The sequence below is a fragment of the Diprion similis genome, chromosome 4, assembly GCF_021155765.1.
Source record: "Diprion similis isolate iyDipSimi1 chromosome 4, iyDipSimi1.1, whole genome shotgun sequence".
Lineage (NCBI taxonomy): Eukaryota > Metazoa > Arthropoda > Insecta > Hymenoptera > Diprionidae > Diprion > Diprion similis.
Window position 1 is genome coordinate 18,138,176 of NC_060108.1, and position 18,754 is coordinate 18,156,929.

Here is an 18,754-nt window from a genome sequence, read left to right on the forward strand (position 1 = left end):
TACTGAAGAATGTGTTAACATCATCATTAGCAATAGCTCAAATAGTAATTCAATAGTTACTCTCTACCTGCAAAGATTACATCTTCAGTGCATATTACCATATTAATTTCAGCCACACAGTATAACAAGTTTTTGCCGAAAACTTCCAATTTCTCATTTGCAAAATCATCTTAGCTGAAGCCTAGTGTACAGTATGCATAAGTGTCTGTTTACTTATTTTTGTCGATCAGCAAAGAAAAAACATGTACTCACAATATACTGCGAATATTAGACTTGGAATGTTGTACAATAAGATAATCAAAGTGCACTTGAATCTGATTCCTGTTGTCAAGTTGTTCGGAAGACAAGACGCTCAACAGATTTAAAGCCACTTTTGAAAAGTACCATTCATGAATCTTCAAACTTACATGGAAAACTTGAAAATATGGATAAAAGTTTGAATCAATGGATTAATGCCTGTACACAGTAGTTATACATAGAATATTAAAATACCACTTGGGAGTAGATTTGTTTGCAAAATTCGGAAGCAGATCGTGATTAGTGAATTTCAAAAGTGGATTCTTTGATTGAGAAATATTTGCACATACAGAGTTGCAATATTTATATATTTTTATACATCTGAGGTTTGTTGAAATCCAAATGTGAAGATATTTCACATTGGAGAATTATAAAGCAATAGATATATATTTGAGAATGCTAGTATAATTTTTTGCAAACTAATAAATAGGCACTTTTCAGTCACATTGTATATATCGATACATTCTCGACCCGTCAAAATCTATTTATTCTTATCCAAACTTCGTATCAAAGGCACAATATTCTTCCAAGAGAATACTATTATGTTTTGCTTGAACTCAGGTGCCTTTACAAAGTTCTCGCATTACATAATAATTCTACGATAAATAATGGATTGATTCATCAGAACATGAAATTATTTTGTAAAATGAGTTGCCAAGCACTCAGTATTCATTAGTTGGATTTAAAAAAAAATTGAGTTGACTGAAAAAATAAGTTGCAAGAATTTTGTGCATCAAGTTTTAATTGTAAGACAATTAGTATTAATGGTAATTTAAATCTGGTAACGTGTTGACTCTAACAGCAGGATCACTAAGATAAGCGCACCAAGTGAAACCAGGTGGATATCCTGTAAAATTCGAAGAATGAGTTATAGTATGCCATTAGCCAAATTGATTTGTTACAATCTAGGATGCAATAACGTACAGTAAATTGGTCGAAACATATCCGAGATGCCTTGTGTAGTGTTTGTGTCTGGCCAAAGGTGCAAACCTATTGGTGAAATGAATTAAACAGGCCCATTTCAAGCGCCTTCTTATTGTATTTAAAGTTAATGTCAAGATGGCAGTTGTTAAATAATTCTGTTAGCGGAAAGGTGAATCAAATTAACTTTGTGAAAACTTATTCTAATTATTTGCCATATAACCAAAGCGGACTGACATTACAATTAATAATTCAATACATGTTTATTATAGTCCCATTTCTAATACTTACAAAGTTGGTAATTGTGAACAAGCTGTATGCAGTTAATGTGTCTGAGAATCCGATAAAACTGCCACCTGTAATGTTTTTTGTCCAGCTGCGTGAAATTGTTATGTTAATATTAATCACAACGTTCTATTCATAACCCAACCAATTGTTAAAAAGTGTGCAAAGACTCCCTGTAAAAAGTGAAGTTTCTTTTTAATTATTGTCGTTTGTTCAATGCAACGACGGATGATCAGCAATTTAAAAAATGGTAAGCAGTGCAATGTCAATTATAATGCGTGCGATGAACACAGATTTTTTACCTCTGTTCGATATTCACTGTCTTACTGTATTACATGCTCAAATAGTAACAAATATTCACTCCTTTCCGCTCTCTACTTTCTGTTAGTAACTTGGGCATACAACCAATTTTAACTGAGCCCTTGTTTGAAAGTAGATAGTAAAAGCAGATGAATGATGGTTGAATAAACAAAAAAAATATAGTATTGAACAAATAATCGGTAATGAAGTAAGTAACTCGAAGATGACATCGATCTATATGAGGAAATAAATGAGAAAAAAACGGAAATAAAATTGTATAATAAGTATTTAATACAGTTTATAACAAGGATACATAATATGTGTACATAAAAATATATCATTTGTTACTTTAATAATTATATATCAAACGCTTTGCATTTGTTTTTGTTACCTCAGAATTTATAAATTCAATCCAGGTGATTTGTGTAACATTGAGTAAGAACTATAGAACTCTAATCTAAGCTTGTTAATTATACTTCATTGGAAATGCTAAAATTAGCTAACCAAACTCAATAGGGACGGAGAATTGAAGTGTTACATGTTTATTACCAAAGCCCCACTTTTCATGTACGTGTGATAAAAAACATATATCAATTCGTACAGTAGAAATGATCAATACCAATTCAATGATTCCCGAGAATGCTTTGCAACAATCAATCAAGGTAATGAATTTCAAATTCCTACTGTACAAATATTATAATTATTATTGTCTTTAAAAGACCGCTGAACTGATATTTGCTTCTTTACTGCCATTTGATCAGCGTATAAAGTATAGTACGATTATGGTTTACATTATTCTCATTGCAAAGATGAGTTGAATGTGTTAAAACTTGCATTATACACATTGCTTTCCATAATAAGTAAATAAGTAAGTAAGTAAATCTGAATACTGCTATAATACATACAACATCGTTTATTCGATTTTCTAGCACCAATATTTATGAAGTATTGTGAACATGAGATTTTTTTCTATGAATACATAGATCAATTAGATTGCAAAGTCAGTCTTTTAAAATACCAAAGATCTACCACCAAAAAGCATGTTTAAAATAGCTGTTATATATACATATTTTGATTGAGCAATACTTGGATTTTATCACTTTTTTTCAATATTTCTGTAATAGTATAGTCCGCTTTCAACGCTGCCACTGATGGGTGTGTAGGAAAATAACTTTGATTCCAAGGAAAGCACTATAGCGCACGCATAGCGCAGGGCACTGTGTTAAGAGCCATAGGACTTAGCCATTGGTGGGGGAAGCGTTTGAGTACGAAATAGGGAAAGAGGTACTATTGGAGAAGCGCACTAAATTAGATTAACGAAAAAATTTAAAATCCATAAATGAAATATCTTGATCACTACAAAGAACTATTCATCAAACTGCTCAAACAAAATAATCAATTATACACCACTTAAACTAGTATAATCGACATAGAATAGAGAATGGTATTATGCAATGATGAAGCAATTTGATTTACTCTTCATGAATTTTTAAATCTTCAACTTTGAAATTTTCAACATTAGCCTTTGACTTGCCTCATTGTTGCAATATTTCATTGAAGTGTGTTATCTGTCAAACTCCAACCAAAGTATAATGGGTTATTTACAGTGTGACTAAATAGCAGTGCGTACAGTTTTTATCGTCGCAATGTGTGAAAATAAAAAATGGATGGAATAACAATAAAAATGTGCAACGTATAGTGCTATTTTGTGACAAATATGCCGAAGTGTGCTCTAGTGCAAAGTATGTATTCTTCGTTGAATACTGAAAAATTTATAGCCATAATGAGATATTGAATAGGAACTTTTCAGATTCAAGCGTTTCAAAAAAAATTCTTTCATCCCATTAAGTACCTGTATTTTATACGGTTATGTATCAGAGTGCAATGTTTCATGTTACATTCAATGAGTGAATATTCGTCAGAAAGGTAACCATTGCGTCACATATCTAACACAAGTATCTTACGATGTGAGAAATAACGTTTTCAGATCAGGTGTTTTCTAATCATTCTTCAAATCTCTTTACAATTATCGTTTCATTTAGTTATAAAGTTAATACTGACCAACCGACCAATAAAACTAGGACATTTTCAGCACACATCTGTTTCAGAATGCAATTTGGAAAAATAAAGGTACGTTTGAAATTTCCACAGATCATACACTGCCCCTATCATTTGAAGCCATAATTTGGAATTGAAAAGAATCGACGTATGGTCAACTTGCCTTTGGGTTTGTATTTGAGGTGATCTTCTATAAACTGGCAGGGGCAGCGGGCGGAGACGCAGTGTCGTGGTGCGACCGATGTCCCCACAACAGTTCTATTTCGTTCCTGGGAATCTATAACCAGGTCAAGTCTGCGCCTTGCAAAGTGTCGCGCCCATCTAGACGCATATCTCAGCAGCAGCAACTCCGCCCGCTCCTACCAACACAGACCAGCACCGTTCAATACCTTCTATTTACTTTTAGGTAATAAACATTAATTGTAAGTTTGTGCATAGCTGAATTTTTAGAAAACAGGTGATAGCAGCATACGGGATTAGTTTTTTTGGTTATGAATTTAGTAAAAACACCCAATCGACATACAAAATGGCCATGCAACTTCCCAGTATTGGTGAAATGTGTTTTATGTTGTCACTGCCATCAAAACTGCAGAATCTGTTGGCTCATCGTGACTTATTACAAGCGCCAAAAAAAGCAGTCAGATTGAGTAAATAAATAAGCAATCTGCAGTTGTTAAAAAACTAAAGCACTAATAATAATTATTCAGCATTGTACAATTACATCTATATAATGTGGACAGTACTTCAACATTATTGACAATAATGCTAAATTTAGAATACAAAACACAGTGGTCAACAAAATTTGATGCTTCAGTAGAGAAAATTAATTAATTTATATAATGTATTCGAAAATATTCTTAAAATCTCAGAAAACAAATTTTTATTTGAAGATTTTTAAGAGTTGACTCAACTTCAAGAAGTGAAATGTAGCATGTAATGCAAGCAATTCAAAGAAACAACTTGTAACACGGAACGGTTGAGAGATGTATAATTTAGTTGCAAAGTGATGCATATACTACAAATTTACAACATTTTTTATTGTATACTCCAAACCTCTTGCGTGTATAGATTTATTTGAAAAAATTTATGTCTGCCACGTTTTTATGGAATGAATCATTGTTATTCAAAACATAAATACTTAATTGTGTTCGTGTATTCGAATAATACTGCATACAATAATACCACTTCACATTCAAATGTTTGAAATTCAATACCTTCATGCATTTTATACTAGTACAAATATTGACTAACAATGCCAGATATTTTCTCAAAGGAAATTGAAAAAATATTAACGTAAGTCGAAATTGACAGAACTTGATGTGATTATTTCAATATACATATGTTTGTTGAGTAATGACATATGTTATAAATATGATAAAAATACAGTTCTATCTTGGGTATTGTCGAACAATTAATTTTTTTTTATGTGATGTAAAGAGCAAAATAGGAAGAAGGTCGGAAATAGATTTGTGAAATTAAATTAGTATTACATTATTTCTATACATTTCGAAAGTTTAACAGTATTGGAATGGATTTTCTTTTCAACCTGCAAATCCAAGTTTTAACTAGTACTTTCTTGCTGCTATGTGTTACGTAGATTAACATCAATCAACACGGTATTGCATATCTTATTCAGATCTATTTCAATCTGGGATTCACTCAACATTTTTACCATAATCTATGGCCTCCTATATGAATATTTTTTCCCACCATTGTTCTAAATTCTATAACTTGTTTCTGAAATAGCAATCAACCATTTCAACTTTATATAAAATGCAGATCCTCAAGATGGACGATCTTTTCGAATCAACTTATAATGCAGACCAAAATAAAGGTAAACATATTTTGGCACGTCGTATCACAAAAAACTGATAAACTGTCATCAATATAACCATTTCAAGACATAAATTTTGAGGTAGAAGCTAACATTTAAAAGACTCAGAACAGAAAATAACTGAATTGAATAATTACTAATTCCTTTTGATTAGAAATATAAAAACAAACTGTCCATGAGAATAACAATGTTAACATTGAGCTCTGGAGGAAAAACTATAATGCATCAAGTACATTTTGATCAATTGCTAGATCCCCCTATCCCTCAGAAACCCACTCCATGCAGGGCAGAAATCCCTACCCTGAATACGAGGCTTATTTCTTAACCATTCCTCAATATATTGACAAGGACATAAAGAGGATGCGGAATGACGTGGACATGAAGGGTTACCCCCCTCCTCCTCAACTGTCCAATCCAAACGTCGTCGCAAGTAGTCCTTAGCCCATCGTTGTACGTACCGACAAAGTACTAGTTCGCCCTTTGCCTAATATATCATTTTAAGTAAAATAATTGTAATGACGTGATAAAATAAATAATATGATACGTGTGATCGGGTATTGATAAAATTTACATTGTAATACCACAAAGTAGGTCAAAGAATGAAGAGCAACTGTAGGATACTTTTAATTGGATACAAAAGTAAAACGAATAGTTTCATAAACGATATCTTATCAAATTGTTTTGAAATTCGTTTTAGGGCAATTATTTAGAACCGTATGGTAAATTTTCTTTTGTCAAATAATATGAGTTGTGGCATAATTTTCCCAAATCTTTCGAAAATTTTTGTTTGGTATTTTACTTCAGCTTTATTTAAAGCAGAATACAGTTGCCTTCCTGTTTCTTGACTCACCTCATAAAATGTTACAATTAACAGAAAGATATGACAATAGTACAAATTCTAGTCCAGTTCTAGATGAGAAACTATTTACAAAGCTTTAACGAAATGTGGAAGCCATAAAACTTAATATAGTTCCCGTTTTGAATTCAGGTGATTTAAAAATTTAGCTTTGAAAACATAATATTTTTTTGTATGACTATCAAAGACATCATCAGTTTTCTTGTTATTTCTGATTAATGCTCGATGCTAGTATTTGTGGATGGGATTGTAAACCAAATTTAATTTACTATTATAAATTGCCAAGCAACGAATATCATTCAACACACTGTTTGACTCATCGTAGAAATTATGGAATTTATACTGACCTGTTTGCGTGATACTCTCGTAGTTGTGCTACCCTGTATAACGATATCACTGTCATCAATATCCATTCTTTGTTGCAGGTCCTGTCTACGTTTTGATTCAGCTGCCTCATCACCTCCTATGACTCTGCCTTCTCGCTCCTCCCTCTCAATTACTTCTTGCAATTTTTTCTGAAAAAAATAGTAAGACTAAAATCGGCACTCAAGGGACTCGCTGGCAAGTACTGAACTAGCAAGGGACTTTTTTCAATGTGTTTTTCCGAAAAATCATCATTTCGAGCTTTCACAAAAAATAAGATTTCCGTTTTTCTCTTAAATCCAATTTCTCCTTGTTGTATACTTGTTTTATTACTTTATATCAATTGGTTATCAAGCTAATATGAGATACATTCTTTGTCCAGCAATGCTCTGTGAAATGGTTACAATATCAATCATGTTTTCGTTTTCATACTTACAATGCAATCGGTCGTGTCAAAATAAATAAAACACAAGTTGACTTTATGGCATGATATTTTGCCACGGTCATCTAATCCCAGTAATATCTTGTGTCGCAATAAATGGCGGTTGACTTGAGCCATACATTTTTCTAGATTATGGTTCAATTTTATCTTAACAAACATGCACAAAAATATTGCAGCTGCATTCAAGACTAGCCACATAACACCAAGACCGAACAAAGTCAATCCTGTTACTCCTGAGAATAACAATCCCAGTAATACTACAAAGGCAGTAAATATCCATAAAACGAGAATACGTTTGTAGCATATGTTGTACATATTGAATCGAACATCGTTCACAAGTACTCCCATTATATACACATAATCTTCTACTGTAAGCTGAAAAATGAAATATTTAATTAATGAGTTTTATGAAACACTTTGTGAATAACTTTGTGAATACTGTGAATAATTCACAAGTAATGCATTCATGACTATTACTCTGAATAATAATATGTTATAGTGATGAGTTGAACTTACGGTTAAACCCTGAGCCATTAATTCTTCAGGAACCAACTCTGGTCGAAATTTAGCGGGTGTAATCCAAGGCCATCTTGTGTTAACCGGTAAAAGTGTGACAATTGTGTCCCCATTGGCAAAGCCCTGCCTAATGTTACCAATCGGCGTGCTAATAACGTTATTAGTGCTTGGTCTCCCATTCGAAGTATCCCGAAGGTCAATTGTTTTCAAAGAAGCACTTTTTGGATCCGACACTCTAATATCAGATGGTAAATTTAGGTCAGGTCCTTCTGAGGATATAGATCTGTTTAGACCAGATCTATCTAGATTAATATGAACTGATTCGGTGGCTATTACTGCACCACTGTATTCATCGTTCGACTTGTTTCGTGCACCTTCGACCACTTCTTCAGAGTTAACTATTTTCTCAACATTCACAGCTACCGTGTCTGGTCTCATTACCACAGGATTATTTTCATTTGATTTTTCTACCTTCTCGGGTGGTTTTAAACGTGCTGGCGTTTCTGGTGGAGTTTCATCATCAAATTGGACCCAATTCTTAGTCTTGTCCCGTACATCCCCAGATGAATTCGGTGACTTGGATGTTCGCACATCGTCGGTTGTGTCTTGAGACAGCGAGCTCATTTTTTCTGGATGAGCAAGAGTTTGGTGTTAAATTGAGAATTCGTTAACATTAATGATAACTAAAGTTTGTTATCACTTTGAAACAATTAAAAACATAAGTGAAAATGACGAAAAAATAATTATATTCAACACTGCAAACATTAAAAAATAATTTTCTTTCATATTTCTACAATATAATTACCGAGTTTAAAGATACGAGTGCACAAAAGAATTCGGAGAAACCATTTCGTAATGCCTTTTTACTCAAACTGTGCGTACGTAACAAAAATTCTAATGACTTACGTGATGTTGGTATTGTTGTGAAAATTATACTGGCAGTGAGTGAAATGTTGTAAATCCTTTGACGTGTGGGTGTGACACGATACGTACATTTATTATATTGCGCATTGAATCTTATAAGAATACTTGAGCAGGTAATAAACAATTGCCGGAAAATGGTTACGATTGACAATTGTTTACCTACTTGACGCTTCGATAGGCGAGCCCAAATTAGCGCGTTTAGTGGCAAAGTGTGAATAAAACAGCGGACCGCATTCGCTTACCTGATACGCGACGTGAACCGTTCGACTCGAGTATCCCATACTATAGAGAGTCTAGAACCTGGCTAGGCCAGGTGACCCAGGTGAGGGTATGCGCAGGGGGGACACCGACGTCAGGATACGTTCCCTGCAAGTCCCCTGCTGCCTGATACGCTCTTTGGTGCGTATGTACACGTGGAATCGCTTATACATCCATACAGCATATGTATATTAGTGTACAACTTGTACATGTATGGCACGTCACCTGACAATCCCTTCCAACCTGAGCCTAATTTCAGGTGCATTTTCAATTGGCGTCGTATACTAATAAAAGAAAATTAAAAGTTGGAGGCTAGAGTTACGTTGTTCATGATCGGAATGAAAAAATGGAAGAAAATGTTTCGGCACTTGTCCTCATACAGATGAATGTAGTCTACAGGTAGAAGAAAAAATGGAGATTTTTAGATTGTACGGAAGTGAAAGAATTGTCTGTGGAGTAATGTCTAAATTCGGAAAATACGAAGTTGCGGGGATGCAAATTCGTAGAAAACAGTGGCTTTTAGTTGTTCATGAAGTACATTTGCAAGCGAACAGAATGGACCCTTCGCCAAAAGTATTATTCTCATTACCAGCAATTTCGAATCTCATTAGGGTCGCGAAAAGTGGATATTAGACCGATTAAACGTGAATCCGTTGTCTAGAATAATTGCAGTACACTATGTTGCAGCGCTGATTTTGGCACTGGCCGAGTGGCCGGATAGGGAAGTAAATTTCCATCGCTCTACCTTTTCGTAATTCCATGGTAATTTTTGCTCGTAGCAGCTTAGCAGGTATTTTTTAGTTGTTTTCGGAACCCCACGAAGCTAAAGGCTCCTAGCGGGTAGCGGTCAGATGTGAGGTTTCAACCAATAACTAAAAAAATTAGTAACAAGCTGGTTCGTTGAAAGTTGAATTACAAGTCAAATGGATAAGTTACAGAAAGAATCAATGAAACATTGTCGCACTTCCTTTATAAGTGTTTAATTTACGTTCTTCCTTTCTAAAGTAACGACACTATCACATTGTGGTGTGTAGTAGAGGTACGGTCTAGTTTGTAATCAACTTCCGAAAAGTTTCTCAACTTCTGTCAATTTTCAAGCTAAACTGTACACATCTAGAAATATATGAGAAATTTAATAAAATCTTGGGCTGAAGCAATAGTAATTTTTAATGGGTTATTTAACCTCTATAACTTTTCACCTTCTTTTTTATGGAAATTGTGAAAATAAATGTGTTGAAATGGTTAGAAAATGACAATAATCAGTGAACAACGAAAACAGAGAGAAATAATTTGGGTCTTGGACAGCCCTGTGATATAGATGCAGTACTTGTCCTATATTTAAACCTGATTAATGCTTGATGATATTTCAGCCAAAAAAGCAATGAACCCTAATATGAATCCCTTGGATAGTAGTGGCGTCGAAAAGAGGCCACCGGAGGTCAGCCAAACTTTACAAAATATAACTGCGATTCAGAATACTCAAAACATTGCTCCGAGTAGTGTTCCAAGTATTCAGCCTCAGCAGACAATTGTTGGTACATCATCTGCACTTCTTGGAAAATCTGTATCTCTGGATCTTAATCCAAAACTGTCTTTGATGAAACCTCTCAGTCAACCTGGAAATGTATCAACAGAACAGAGCAAAATTACTGCAACGGTGATGTGAAAACTAATTTATACTAAAGAATATTTCTGTTTGTATATGATATGGTCTTGCTCATTTTAATCAACTAGTATGAATCATTGGCTTTCACCTTACAAAAAGTTTCCAGTATTATTGGGACAAATTATTTTGTCAATATTGCTTTTAATGTTTCCATCTATGAAAATGTGAATATCTGATAATGAGATATTTATAAATGAATTGTAAGTCCCCAGTAGCAAAGAATTTAGCAAAAAAATAATCATTATTCTCACAATGGTTGATTCAGGTTGGAATGCAAGCATATTTGAATAAAAAGATCTGCCAAAGATCGTATACATAATTTTACAAAATCTAATTCAAGATGTAATAATTGCCTACATATTGCATGTTATTGATAATAGATGAAAAAATTTGTTGAGTTTACTTGAATATTGTCAGATATTGAAACCCATCATTCAATAATTTTTTACTCAAATTTCTAGTATAAATCCAACGTGAATACAGATAAATTCAAAATACTAGATTTATTGACTGGCATTTCAACATCTTCCTATTACAGTTATGTCCTGTTGGTTCAACGGTAAGGATAATATCTCCCGGGATGTTAAACAGTGTGGAAAGGCAGAGGGACCAACCTCAGCAGACACCACAAATCGTTTCAAGCATACCTGCAACTTATCATGTGCCTCGAGGTCCAGCTGCAGTGGCTAACATTTCGGCTCCTAGATCTACGGTTGCTACTCCAATTGTTAGAGCAAGTACTAGTCAGCCGGTACCGATCTCAAGGCCTGGGTATGCACTTTTTGTCATTTTAAGTCAATAGGGCAAGTCTTTAATTGTTTGTTATTTTTTTTATCCTAGCTCAAACCATGCAAGTAGCAAATTGGATAATTTCCAATTTAAATGTTTTGTGTAAACTCCATTTTGCTCCATTTGAGAATGAATTCTGTTTAAACTCATTTTTATTAAATTCAGTTCCAATAATGGATGTAAATATGAATTCTTTATATTGTTGTTGTTGTGGTTGTTACTGTTTATTATTTTCCTGATAATAGTCCAAATACAACATCGTCGAGCACACAGTGGCAGCCAAAAGCGACGTCTGTTGTATACGCTACACAGCCTCAACGACACATTGCCCCAGCTGTGAGTAGAGTTACGAAACCTGTGACTCCTGTGTATTCAAGCCAGCAAACTAGACTAATAACACCTCCGTCTGGGAGGCCAGTACAGGCTACTGTAGTTACGGGAGTTTCCTCTGCACCAGCTCGATTGGTTGCACCAGTATTACAAAGTAGTAGTACTATTACTCGAATACCAGTTACCCAGTCGAGACTGCCAATACCGCAGATCAACCTGACCCCACAGCTTGGAAGATCCTTGGCTCAAACGATCCCGGTATTTCTAGTTTTATAGATCTTATCACCTCAGTCAGTTGGTTTTTACTTTGAATTCGCAAATAATATTGTTAGAAAAATGGATAAACTATAAATTCAGTTTTATTAGTGCTCAAAAGATTTGAAAGCGTTGCATATACAATCAACTCATTGTTGATTTCAGACAAATCAAACGAGCAGGCCATTAACCACTCCTGGCACAGTCAATCGAATGACTGTATCTGCACCTGTGATGTCTACTACTAGTAGAATAGCTACAACTGGATCAATTCAACCAAATGTTGGGAGACAATTGGCAATCAATACAGGTGTGAGCACACAAAGTGGAACCGTTAGTCGTATAGTGATTCCTCAACAACAGGTCAGTTTTTTAACCGATTTTACAATACCTTATGGTTATAAATAACAAATATCTTTTCTCAAAAATCTTACTGTTTTCGTGATATATAATTTTCTCTTAATGCCGCATTTAATTTCTGCATCCTCGCTAACTATAAAAACTCACTGTTAATTATGCGAAGATATTCCATTCTCATTGAATATATTTTATTCCATCTATTAGGTCCAGCAACAGCAACAACAACATCAGCAACAACAACAGCCGCAACAGCCGCAACAATGCTCGCCTCGTGTTGTTCAAACAGTAACTTCCCTTCCAAACATTGGTGCAGTTGCTCGTGTCATTACGACAACAGCAAATGTCTCTGGTATACCGAGAGGTACCCAGCAAAATTCTCCATCTGTTGCTCGGATATCTGGAAACGTTATGCCTCTGCACCCTCTGCCAATGTCTTCAACAAGAGTTATGCCGGCTGTTGTGAAGACTACTCAACCAACAGCATTATCTCAAACTGTTCAGCTTAAAACTTCCACCCAACAACCTGGGCTAAGAGTTTCAACAAACACACCAATCACTGGGTCCGGTGCGACGCAATCTGTTCAAGGTCAATACTTGCACTCCCCACAATCCACTACTTATTACTCATTTGAAGCTTCTGGTAAGTGTGTAGTTGATTGAGTTGGATTTCAGGGCGCGTGAAATGGATTCTGATTTCAAGTTGTTTGGTTCATATGATGTACTTTATATGCAACTGTAGGTTGTATATCAGTAAGCCATTTGCTTAAAGATATTACAAGTAACATATGGTGTTTATTGAAATTCTAAAGCACTGAAAAATTAGGGATCACAAGAATTTATTATAATGAAGATATTATTGGATTGTTTCTGTTATGTTCGTAGGTGCATATCCTCAGTATCGTCAAGCTTCTATTCAACCGGTGAGACTTCTGGTTGAGCCAGGGTATGAGGAGCCACATGTTAAGCCTAACGCTTCGCCTAGACCAAGTATATTAAGAAAGCGAGACCATGACAGTTCGCCTGCAAAAAGTAGGTTGCAGTACTAGGTTCCTAATATTCAGTTAGCCATTCTTATACACTAATATCTCAAATTTTACTGTAATTAAGTTTTGAGGATGTATAGGCTCAAGCTTTGTTCTATGCACAGCTATTTTCATTTTCTATAAGTACCTCGTTAGTTAAATGCTTTGAAAAACAACTAATGACCTCTAGTCATAGTTGTCTAGTTTTGTTAGGATGTATTTCGTATAATTGCGTAATTGAGTCATTGTTTTGTCCTGCAGGTGCAGCTAAGAATTTAGTGCCAGTGTTGGCATCTTTACCTCCAGCAGTACCAACCTCGAGTCCGCCGGGTTCTCCAAGAGGAGATCGGGACCCTGGTGGTTGCCAGAGTTCTGGCTCTACGACGGTGTCAGCAACTTCATCTCCTGGCCTGGATGAAGAGCCTGAACAATCGAGAATCACTATCAATCCCACAGTTGAAATGTCACCACGGAAAAAACCCCGTAAACAACAACTTACGGGTGTTGAATTAACTGAACCAAGGTGTACCGAGGAGGAGATGCAATTTATTACTGAAGAGAAGATTAAGAAAGAAATTAAAACAGAAATGAAAGATAAGGTGAATCATGATAAAAAACAATCTTCTAATAATCAGCAAGATCATTCGTTCAGTACTCAACAACAAACTTCTGTACCTGTCAGAAGCCGACCAACACCATCATTGTTAGGTAAGATTGTGATTTCAAAGTATATCAATAATTCTCACAAACATCCTCCACTTCACCGACTTTACGTGGAGTCAGAGATGTGAGGCAAAGAAGTGAGATTGCATGATGTTCTATTGTAGACTGCTTAATTTAAAGGTCGTAAAATTGGTTTATTTTGTTCTCTCTGGTTTGATCAATCAAAAGGATCATCATGGAAAAATAGATGCGATAGCAGATTACACCATTATCGAAGACCTAGTGACGTGCGCCCGCGAGAAGAGCGTAGACCAACAGTGGCTGAATTGGCACAACAAAAACATGTTCTGCAGAAATTGAATGGTTGGAAAGTGTATCATCTCACAACACAGATGGAGGATTTAGCAGATCTTGAAAAACAAGTATGCAAAGTGATTGCAATGTTGGATATTGTTTGTCAAACAAATTTTAAGCCCATGAAAAATTTCCAACTGAATATGACATGTACCAATAAATTTGAACAAATTTTCTTAGGTGCATGAAAAATTGAAGTCAACCTTGTCAATGCTCGAGTCACAACAGGGTGGCCGAGGAAGGCAAGAGGAAGGATTGGAGCGTGCCAATGAATTGATAAAAGGAAATATGCAGCGGAGTAGCCTAATTAGTGAGGGGATGAATGAGGCTCGCACGCAGCTTGTAGCAATCTTTCAGCACAAAAGCCATGTTACTGAGATTTTGCAACGTTGCGGAAATAAACGGGCTCAGAAAAAAAGAGACAAGTAATTTTAACTTAAAACTGTAAGTTATCTATATCAGAATTGTTAATACTATAGAGAAGTATAAGCTTCTTGAAGAATGAGGTTCTATTACAATACCTATTTTTAACTGTATCGTATAGAACCTATATTATGTGAAATAAATAAATGGTTTTATATGTGATAAGTTATAATTATCATTACTAATTGGCAAATAGCAAGTGCTGTGTTATGATTAAAATTTATGTAATCGGGTTTCTAACTTTATACGCTTGAAAATATAATGATAAGGGTAATGAAACTAAAAACTTGATGACAAAGAGAATGGGTCTTTTTGAAAAAAAATTGGTTGGATTATGTAACTGTAGGGGACTTTGGTACATACATCACGTAACTATAGAAACCGTAGCAACTGTGGTTGCTATACGCAACTGCTATTAGTTTCCTATCGCGTCTATTCATTAGTCAACCTCTTTAGATCATAGTCAATCTGAAGAATAAAAAGAAAAATCTATATTATTTCTTGATTAAATATTCGCGATGTGGTGGGGTTACAGTCAACCATTGGACCTGAGGCAAGAAATAAGGGAAAATGAAGACGATGATTTAGATGTACCTCTGGAAGTTTTGATCCTAGGTTCGGGTGATGCTCGTCATATTGTTAAAACTATCGCATCAGCCTACAAGCATAAAAGACGCAGTATCAACTTTCATGTAATAGAACCATTTCTGGAACAAATTGCAAGATCTATTCTGCTTTTGAGTACCATCCTTGAAGTGGGATTAGGTGAGCTTAGTAGAATTTTACATGCAATGAAAAATCATTATTCGTCAAGAATAATTCCCGAAAACGCATAGAGAAAATGTAAACTTTGATGATCCAAAAATTATTAAAAATTTTTCAACAAAGTGTGAATATAGTTTCAACTAATGAACAGATATGGGATTCTTAGCCTTATACATTGAATTTTCAACCTTCACAAAAAAAAATATTACACCAAAAGCATATCTAACAGCCACGGAATTTTCCCCATCAAATATTGTACCTTATTCCCTACTGAAGGACTACAAGAAGCTACAAGATATTATTTGGAGTTGATGGGAAACATACTGTTAAGACCAGCAACAGCAAAATATTTAGTGCAACGAGTTCAGAGCTTGATTGATATTCCAACACAAAGTGTGAACTGTCCGTGGGTGAACTTGGAAAAGCTTAAGCACAAGGACAGAGATAGTTTGGAATCAATTTTCAAGTTTGTACCAGATTTGGTGTCATTACCTATCTTGACATTCTCCTAATAACATCGGATGCAAGTTTTTTCTATTACGTATGTACATCTATAGGTTTTGGATAAGAGCAACTTGCGAAGGTATTCCCATTATGGAATATTGGGATCGCAGAATACGGAAAGCATTAGAGGTACGATACGATTGCCGAGAGGGTGTTTTTGACTGGGATTATCACATGGTGTTGAAGTATAGAGAAAATACCAATTTAACGCTCCATGAGTACAGGTCAACCTTCAGAATTTATGACAATGATGTACTTAGCTGAGCACTCTTCACGAATTTCAGTATTAACACATGAATTGTCAGTGTGAGTAGCCTAAATTTGAACGAATACATACATGGATTTTTTCTGCAGATTTTGGAGAGGGACCGGTATTGCCTTCACATGGATAGAAGGTGAACCTGCAAGGAGTAATCCCACTCTCATCAACAACATTATAAGTCATGGGAAAGGGTTTATACACTATGCCTACATGGGAGACATTAATGTTGGGCCATACTTTACATGGAGTTTGGGAATTGAAAAAAAAAAAGAGTAATCTAGTAAAAATAAATAAATCAATTTACAGATGTAACTCAGAACTAAACTATAACTTATAAATGGTGTCGGTACATCATTAAAATCCATATATACACAGTTGCTGTCAGTTAACACTAGAACTACCGAAATTGAAACAATGTTAGTTCTACCAAAACCAGCCATTTTGACTGGTCTGTTAAAAATACGTAGTATTAGAGTATTTTTATGTTTATCGATTTATTACTTTCTCACCAATAGTCCTTTAATGAGAATTGACAAATCAGTAAGAATATATTTCAATTGTTTTGTCATTTTGAGCGCTTGTAAAATATCATTGTAGAAAAGAAAATTAGGTCCTATTCCAACGACTCTCTTATACAGTGTGACTGTGTGCAATGAAACCCCAAATCCACTGATGAGCAGTTTTACGTTACGTTACAGCTATGTTTCTGTTTATGTTTATATTGTGACACCAGATCGGATATGGTGTTCGACGAAATCTAATTAAACGTTTTTGGGTTCTATCAATAGATTTTCGGACCTTTTTACACTTTGATAAGTTCCAGTCATAACGATTGGTATTGGTATAAGTAGCTATGATACAAAATTAATTTGATTTAGAATGAATAAAACAAAAATAAAATTCATTATGCTACTCTTTTAGTTATGGCTAAGTCATTACATCATTGCGGAAGAACAATGTTACATAAGGTAGGAATTTAAGAATGAAATTGTAAAACCAGTCATTTTGACTGCCATGGTCTAGTAGTTCCAGTGTTAATGTAATTTTTCAAATTCTCCGTGTTTTCGAGTGTTGACAAAATGAAAAGAAAAAAAATGGAAAGGTCTTTATTGGATAGTGAAAATTGATGGAAATTTTTCACGCAGTGTATGAATATTAAGTTAAAATTACAATATCCCGAGTCGTATTGTTAATTTGTAATATAATACTTGACAGAAAACAGAGAGCCACCGACATTGCTGAGCGTGAAGTTATGCGTGCCATACACGAAACTAGATGTAATGAACCCATGTGCGAGGATGTGGTCGCTGCTCATCGAGATCCGTCCCTTCTCAATGCAGTAATAATAACAGAAATACCAAACAATGATATTGAACAGGAGACATGGTCGACAGGTGATGAGTATGATCGTCGGAAGAGAAAAATTGTTTGGAAAAATATTCCGGATTTCAAAGTATGGATCTACACATTTTATTTATCATATCAAAATAAATGTTTTAATCCTAATAAAATTTCACTTGTTACACCTCTAGGTAATCTTTCATCCATTGACAGCTATTAATAAGTATAAAAACAAGCAGGAATTTATACAGAAATTTGACCTGATCTGGATTGCCCATAACATGACGAAACATTTATCAAATGTGATACCATTGGCAAAGCTCAATGCAAGAATACTTGTGGAATCACGAAAATTCATGGTAGACTTGCGAAAAGAAGATTTGGAGAAATTTACGAAAGAATTGATTAATGATGCTAAAGAGAATGGAATGGAGACCATACATAAGTTTGATTCGGAAAAGGATAATATAGCAAGATTTCTCAAACGTAGTGTAGTGTCACAAGAAATAATTTAATTTTGAGAAATTGGGTGTTTTATACTCCATCATGCTAAAATCTGGCCCCTCCCATCACACCAATCAACCAGTATAATTCTAAAATAAACGATCATATTTTTTTTTTTCGAAATATTCTTGCGATCGAGTATGTATACACACACGAAAAAATTGGGGACATCACAAAACAGGATACTGATTGTTAAAGTATAAGATAGGTTGATATTAATCAATAAAAATTTACTCAAATTTGAGCACATAGTATCAAGTTATTTAACCAGGAATTTACTATTGGGATGACTCTGAGATCATGCCATTTCTCGGGCTTGACGTTAAATTAAGATATATTGGAGTGTTTTTGTGGTGAATTGCATGTAGAAGGATGTTATAATACCTTTCTTGTGTTCGAGATATGAGGACTTGAATAATTCAAGTGATATTCCTTTGCTCCCTTCGATACTAGTTTTGCGTT

The 18,754-nt window shown here is 34.7% G+C and overlaps 3 protein-coding genes across 9 annotated transcripts; 2 read left to right on the forward strand and 1 right to left on the reverse strand.

Annotated features, from left to right (window-relative positions):
- Positions 1-217: 217 nt before the first annotated feature.
- Positions 218-9,193, reverse strand: LOC124405210 (transmembrane protein 268). 5 transcript variants are annotated; one of them, XM_046879913.1, is made up of 7 exons: positions 9,039-9,193; positions 7,873-8,501; positions 7,351-7,731; positions 6,899-7,066; positions 4,025-4,220; positions 1,511-1,594; positions 218-1,144 (listed from the first exon to the last, which is right to left on the reverse strand). In XM_046879913.1, exons 2-6 carry the CDS (start codon positions 8,494-8,496, stop codon positions 1,542-1,544), a joined length of 1,422 nt encoding a protein of 473 aa, XP_046735869.1. In that variant the 5' UTR covers positions 8,497-8,501; positions 9,039-9,193; the 3' UTR covers positions 218-1,144; positions 1,511-1,541. The 5 variants fall into 5 exon arrangements, with proteins under 5 accessions (XP_046735869.1, XP_046735868.1, XP_046735867.1 ...); XM_046879912.1 differs by lacking the exons at positions 1,511-1,594; positions 9,039-9,193 and adding an exon at positions 8,956-9,032; XM_046879911.1 differs by lacking the exons at positions 1,511-1,594; positions 9,039-9,193 and adding an exon at positions 8,678-8,803 and having other exon boundaries at positions 219-1,144.
- A 701-nt stretch (positions 9,194-9,894) lies between these two features.
- Positions 9,895-15,078, forward strand: LOC124405539 (mucin-5AC). Of its 3 annotated transcripts, none has more exons than XR_006929119.1 (10): positions 9,895-10,093; positions 10,425-10,711; positions 11,259-11,491; positions 11,755-12,097; positions 12,260-12,457; positions 12,659-13,094; positions 13,337-13,483; positions 13,738-14,184; positions 14,351-14,561; positions 14,674-14,812. XR_006929119.1 is itself a non-coding variant. In XM_046880519.1 (10 exons), exons 2-10 carry the CDS (start codon positions 10,436-10,438, stop codon positions 14,920-14,922), a joined length of 2,523 nt encoding a protein of 840 aa, XP_046736475.1. In that variant the 5' UTR covers positions 9,900-10,093; positions 10,425-10,435; the 3' UTR covers positions 14,923-15,078. The 3 variants fall into 3 exon arrangements, 2 of the variants coding, with proteins under 2 accessions (XP_046736475.1, XP_046736477.1); XM_046880519.1 differs by having other exon boundaries at positions 9,900-10,093; positions 14,368-14,561; positions 14,674-15,078; XM_046880521.1 differs by having other exon boundaries at positions 9,900-10,093; positions 12,659-13,040; positions 14,368-14,561; positions 14,674-15,078.
- Positions 15,079-15,265: 187 nt separating this feature from the next.
- On the forward strand, positions 15,266-18,386 carry LOC124405224 (dynein axonemal assembly factor 3). Its single transcript, XM_046879938.1, has 6 exons — positions 15,266-15,681; positions 15,958-16,147; positions 16,239-16,409; positions 16,540-16,719; positions 17,663-17,900; positions 17,980-18,386. The coding sequence occupies exons 1-6, from the start codon at positions 15,435-15,437 to the stop codon at positions 18,301-18,303; spliced, it is 1,350 nt and encodes a 449-aa protein (XP_046735894.1). The 5' UTR covers positions 15,266-15,434; the 3' UTR covers positions 18,304-18,386.
- The last annotated feature ends 368 nt before the right edge of the window (positions 18,387-18,754 follow it).

Coding starts and splice junctions, on each gene's coding strand:
- LOC124405210 (XM_046879912.1), bottom strand. CDS start 8,496: ATGAGCTCGCTGTCTCAAGACACAACCGACGATGTGCGAACATCCAAG. Junction 7,732..7,872: donor TAATGGCTCAGGGTTTAACC/GTAAGTTCAACT, acceptor TTCATTTTTCAG/CTTACAGTAGAAGATTATGT. Junction 7,067..7,350: donor TTGACACGACCGATTGCATT/GTAAGTATGAAA, acceptor TATTTTTTTCAG/AAAAAATTGCAAGAAGTAAT.
- LOC124405224 (XM_046879938.1), top strand. CDS start 15,435: ATGTGGTGGGGTTACAGTCAACCATTGGACCTGAGGCAAGAAATAAGG. Junction 16,410..16,539: donor TTAACGCTCCATGAGTACAG/GTCAACCTTCAG, acceptor TTTTTTCTGCAG/ATTTTGGAGAGGGACCGGTA. Junction 16,720..17,662: donor GGAATTGAAAAAAAAAAAGA/GTAATCTAGTAA, acceptor AATACTTGACAG/AAAACAGAGAGCCACCGACA.
- LOC124405539 (XM_046880519.1), top strand. CDS start 10,436: ATGAACCCTAATATGAATCCCTTGGATAGTAGTGGCGTCGAAAAGAGG. Junction 12,098..12,259: donor CCTTGGCTCAAACGATCCCG/GTATTTCTAGTT, acceptor TGTTGATTTCAG/ACAAATCAAACGAGCAGGCC. Junction 14,562..14,673: donor TAGCAGATCTTGAAAAACAA/GTATGCAAAGTG, acceptor AAATTTTCTTAG/GTGCATGAAAAATTGAAGTC.